The sequence below is a fragment of the Lolium rigidum genome, chromosome 7 (assembly GCF_022539505.1).
Source record: "Lolium rigidum isolate FL_2022 chromosome 7, APGP_CSIRO_Lrig_0.1, whole genome shotgun sequence".
Taxonomy (NCBI): Eukaryota; Viridiplantae; Streptophyta; class Magnoliopsida; order Poales; family Poaceae; genus Lolium; species Lolium rigidum.
In genome coordinates, this window is record NC_061514.1 from 242,062,752 (window position 1) to 242,068,055 (window position 5,304).

At 46.7% G+C, this 5,304-nt stretch overlaps 1 protein-coding gene across 1 annotated transcript; it reads left to right on the forward strand.

The window, feature by feature from the left end:
• Positions 1-274: 274 nt before the first annotated feature.
• Positions 275-5,058, forward strand: LOC124672583 (protein TPX2). The gene is made up of 21 exons (XM_047208792.1): positions 275-446; positions 555-658; positions 764-822; positions 1,120-1,229; positions 1,316-1,526; positions 1,623-1,731; positions 1,817-1,936; positions 2,068-2,163; positions 2,512-2,688; positions 2,776-2,838; positions 2,922-3,002; positions 3,083-3,162; positions 3,238-3,316; positions 3,397-3,525; positions 3,644-3,733; positions 3,821-3,940; positions 4,019-4,185; positions 4,272-4,380; positions 4,503-4,562; positions 4,670-4,764; positions 4,847-5,058. Exons 1-21 carry the CDS (start codon positions 275-277, stop codon positions 4,929-4,931), a joined length of 2,316 nt encoding a protein of 771 aa, XP_047064748.1. The 3' UTR covers positions 4,932-5,058.
• The last annotated feature ends 246 nt before the right edge of the window (positions 5,059-5,304 follow it).

Sequence of the window (5,304 nt, forward strand, 5' to 3'; positions counted from 1 at the left end):
TGAGCACGAAGCACCCAACCCCGCGCGTGTCCACCCAGCCCAGATCCAGCAACCAGCAATATTCTCCGTTAAGACTTGCCCGTTTGGCAGTCGGTGAACACTTGAAATCTCCCGACCGTTGCTGCCCCATCTCCAACGTTCTTCTCCAACCAACCCAGCCTCCTACTCCGCCGCCCGCATCGCCCACTTCCCAAATCAGAACACACCACATCCGGAGAGAGCGACAGAACCCTAGCTCGCGTGCTCCAAACCCCCTAGAATATTCCTCCCGTCCATGGCGACGGAGACGAAACCCTCGTCAGAGCCGCCGCCGCCGCAGTTCCAGGTGGACGAGGCGTACGAGTACCGCGCGCCCAAGTACTTCGACTTCGTCGCCGACGAGACGGACGACCAAGTCCGCGCCGCCGAGCGCTGGTTCGAGGCCGGCGCCAGCCACGCGCCCTCACGTACGCACCCCGTCCCCCCTCCTCCTCCCCTGTCCCCTTCCTTCCGTCTTCCCCGCGCCGATCCGCGGAATTTACCCTGACTTCGCCCCCTCCCCTCCCCGTGCGCAGCGTTCGCCCCGAGGATCAAGGAGTCCAGAGCGGCGGTCAAGATCGACGGACTCTGCGACTTCGCCGACGCGGAGGACCCGCCGGCTCAGGCTCCGTCTCCCAAGGTACCAACAAGGGGAATATTAGATTGCTCCGATTTTGCCCTAATTTGGACTGTTTTGTTCCCTGTTCTCATCATCATCCATTTGTATTGGTATCTGTGGCCGTAGAAGGGAGCGACGGAGGAGGCAGCGGGCAACAGCACCAATCTCGCAGGGAGCGTTCATGGGTAAGCGCTGGACACTTTCTATTTCTAAAAAAGTATACCTCCGGCTCCTTGTGATTGGAAGTTAATTTGGTTCGTCGGTACATGAAGAAATGGGTACCTATTAGAAACTCAACTTGTCCCTTACTCCCTTGTACATGAAAAATTGCCTATTAGAAACTCAACTTGTCCCCTGTAAAAGAAAAATTGCCTATTAGAAAATTAATTTATCCCTTGTACATGAAAAATTGCCTATCAGAAACTCAGTTTCTCCCTTGTTTTGCGATTGACATGTGAAATGTCTCTGCTTGCCTTGATCAGCGCTGCTCCTTGTGCCGACGCCATGTCGGAGTCGCCGCCAGCAGCAGAAGAGATGGAGGAGTCGCCAAAGTCTTTCGAGTTCCCTCTGCCCAAAGACGCAGCTGCAAAATGTGAGCGAGCTAGTATTTTCTTTATTGAATGGCGATCGGGAATTCTGATTCCCCAGTTCTGAAACTAACATTGGCGTTGTTTTTAGCAGCAGGTGGTGGGTCCAGCACCCCGAAGATTCAGAGGCCACCTCCACCTGCGGAAGTTACCAACCCTGCGCCGAGTCGCGTCAAGTCAACGATGAAAAACGAGTTGCGCACTCCGAAGGTGCAGGGGAACAACGCATCCACTGGGCCGAAGAGCGTGCGGCACTCTAATCTGACGCAGTCCTTGCTGACATTGAAGAAGAGTGTGATCAAGTAGGAGAAATATATACTTACTGGCTTGTAACATACTGCTATCCAATCTTTGAGATGGTTTTGTTTACTGATGTTCTGGTCTTGTTTGGTTCTTAGGGGTGCTCGTGATGCGGTGGCCGGAAAGGCAGCTGCTGCTGCAAATGATATTGCGCAAGAACATCAGGCTGTGAAGAAGCAAAAACTAGATGATGGAAGGACGAGACAGGTACTATGTCAGGAACTTGTATTGAAGATGGAACTTGGAAATTCTTGTTGTTGTCAACTTACTTATGAATTTCTGTTGTGGCCAGATATTAAACGTCAAGACTCGGGTGCTGCCACACAAGGGAAAAGGTGGTTTAGCAGGAAGCACTGAGATGACATCCTCGTCTTCCATGAGGAAGCACCATGGCGGCGCCCACTCTCTGAAGGTGACGACATCCTCGCCTGACTCTAAAGAAAGTTCAGTTTGGTGTTTCATGGGGAGAGATGAAACTGCAAGTGTAATGTAATTTTATTATTTGTGAACTTGTACTTACTGTAGGTTTTGCTCTTTTTTCAGGAAGGAACTCCATACATTTCAGCAGCTGAAATGGTAAAAAAGTTCGAGTCGGGGACTAGAGATTTGGGCAGCCACCACAACAGAGCAATGCCGAATGTATGTTCAACTATCCCTTTCCACGTATTCTGTGAGCGTAGGTTGCCTGTTTTGTTTTCTTGGTATATGATATTCCACTAGCAGTATGGAGTTTGATAAAATTCGTAGGTTTAAGAATCTGGGAGCATTTGATGTTGATAATGGGTACTGGAAGTCTACTAGGAGTTTTACTTCCATATTGCAGTTTGTATGCACAATGCAGTTCACAGGTGCCATGATATCTCCACTAGTAGCCCAGAGTTAGATGAATTGCCTACATTTGTTACCTCTGAGTATTTGTCGATGAAAACAGTATTAGTACTTGGTAGTTGATTAGGAGTCTTACATCCGATTGCATGCACAATGCAGGAGGATGCAGCAACTAAGTTACAGAGAAGGCCCAAACTTACGCTAACAAGGCCGAAGGAACCTGAGTTTCAGACCACCCACAGGGTCCGAGCAGTGAGGATGAAGAACTCTTCAGAGCTAGAGGAGGAAATGCTGGCCAAGATCCCAAAGTTCAGAGCACGGCCATTTAACAAAAAAGTGAGCTTTTTCCTGCGCTTGTGCTTTGACTTAGTTAATTGCATACTTCAGGGCATGAAGCCTAACTATTGCTGCTTCTGCTTTCAGATTTCTGAAGCTCCATCGTTCCCTCCTCTTCCAAGGACAGCTCCACATCTCCCTGAATTCAATGTATGCTTTCGATTTTCGTAACAAGTACACTGTGAACACCCTTTTTGTCCACTAATTAAACTGTCCATTTGCATGGACTGCAGGAGTTTCACCTTAAAACGATGGAAAGAGCGTCTCGACATGCGGACACGTGTTCAGAAGCTTCTTCAGTGGGAACTGTGCAGGTAAGCATAGTAGTACGGTACATGGTGTTAGTAAGATAAATTGTGACCAGTACTGAAAGTTAAACTCTTCAATCTTGTAGAGTCATGGTAATAGGTCACTTAAACTGACTGCAGCGAAACCCCCACAACTTGCGACAGCACTGCGCGCAAGGCCATCAAGGTACTTGATGAGAAACAATAATCATTTTGCTGTATTGCAACATTATATATTCAGCTCTAACATCAGCTTAAACAGGGCGAAAAGTTCTCAGGAATTGGAACTCGAGGAATTGGAGAACGCCCCCAAGTTCAAGGCCAAGCCGCTGAACAAGAAGGTCTTCATCACATTTGAAGCTCATACATTTAACTGTACTATGCTCTGGGGCATCAGTCTGATGCACATCATTCCTTGCAGATTTTTGAGAGCAAGGGTGACATCGGTGTTTTTGCCCATCCAAAGTCTCAGGCAACAATCCCCAAGGAGTTCCATTTCCGTACCGATGACCGCTTGGGTCCTCCAGCAGTTGCGGATCTTTTCGACAAGGTGGGTGTCATACCAGGGCAATACAAGGACCTTTTTTTATATAATGTACTAATGTACTAAAACAAAAAGTTTGTCATGATTTTTTCTTGCCTTTTGTAATGTACAGTCTATTTTGCAGCTTTCTCTGTATTCTGAATCTTCCTCGTATCACGACAAGAAAGATGTGCCAAGACTGACGATACCCAACCCTTTCAATCTACATACAGATGTGTGTGAAATGTGTTTCTAATCTACAACATTGGCATTCTCCCCATCTCTCCTGCAAGCAAATAACATTAGTGTACCCATGTTACAGGAAAGAGGGCATGATAAGGAGAGGCAACTAGAGGCACAACTCTTACAGAAGAAACTGGAGGAAGAGAAGGCCAGAAAATTCAAAGCTAATCCCTACCCCTACACCACAGACTATCCAGTGGTACGTACAGCGTGATATATGCTGAGTATATGCTGGTTGCAGGCCATCTCTTAACATACAGCTATATTTTCCACTCAGGTGCCACCAAAGCCTGAACCGAAACCATGCACGAGACCAGAAGGTTTTCAGCTGGAGAGCTTGGTGAGACATGAAGTGGAGCAGCAAAGATTAATGGAAGAAAGAGAGAGGATAGCGAAGGAAGAGGCTCAGAAGAGACTTGTCAGGGCACAACCGATACTGAAGGAGTGAGTAGCATATGCAATCTCTTGTTCTAAGGCCTCTTAGATTTATCTTGGAGGAGGTTAATAATAGTCTTTTCATTTTGTTGCAGGGACCCTATTCCTCTTCCAGAGAAGGAGCGGATACCTCTTACTGAAGTGCAACAATTTGAATTGCATGTCGACGAGAGGGCAATTCACAGATCAGAATTTGATACCATGGTCAGTAATTTTGCCAGTGTGCTCTTTCTATCATTCATTGTGGAGCTGGGAAATATCGGTCGATACCTCTGAAAACATTAGATTGATTAGGAGGTTTCATGGACCATTTCATTGCGATGCAGGTAAAGGAGAAGGAGATCAGTTACAAGAGATTGCGAGAGGAGAATGAATTTGCGCAAAAGGTACATATCCATCCATATGTTCCTCAGAATCTTGCAGTGGTGCAACAGCACTTTTTTTTTTCTTCTTCTGGTCTAGCGATTAACCACATTGTAATCTGTTCGTGAAGATTGAGGAAGAGAAGGCGCTGAAGCAGCTAAGGAGGACCATGGTGCCACAAGCACGGCCCCTCCCAAAGTTTGACAGACCGTTCCGTCCACAAAGGTGAGCATAAACCACCACCATATAATGTATTCTCCATTGAGTTTTGTCATCTCACAAGCCTACAACTGATGTTTTTGCGCAGGTCAACGAAGCAGGTGACCAGGCCCAAGTCGCCACAGCTTCAGGTGAATGAAAGAGGGGCGAGAAGGCACGCTTTCATGAGATGATCCCAGTCTCAAGCTGCTCCCCATATGTCGCCTTTTCTTTTCTTTTCTTTTTCCTGGCGCCAAGATCATCCCCTATCTTGTTGCTGATGTGCATCAGATTATTGTTTTCATTCTTTCTGATCGATTATGTAGTCAGTCGACACAGCTGACTCGGTGGTAGAGAAACTAAATAGGGCCCTTTAGGATTCCTGATTGATGTTTATTGTGTGTATAGTAACTATAGTTTGTGTGTTGTTTGTGCACATTTCACTGTTTATTGAACCAAGTGCTGCTTAATCGTCCTTTTCCGTGTCACGTCCCGTTTTCTGTGTCACGTCAAAACAAGATTGTGTGTGCACTAATTGTCAAAAAAAAAAAAAAAAAAGATTGTGTG

Excerpts from the sequence above, each read along its gene's own strand:
- LOC124672583 (XM_047208792.1), top strand. The coding sequence starts at position 275 with ATGGCGACGGAGACGAAACCCTCGTCAGAGCCGCCGCCGCCGCAGTTC. Across the intron at positions 1,230-1,315 it reads CAAAGACGCAGCTGCAAAAT|CAGCAGGTGGTGGGTCCAGC; the intron begins GTGAGCGAGCTA and ends CGTTGTTTTTAG. Across the intron at positions 2,689-2,775 it reads CACGGCCATTTAACAAAAAA|ATTTCTGAAGCTCCATCGTT; the intron begins GTGAGCTTTTTC and ends TTCTGCTTTCAG.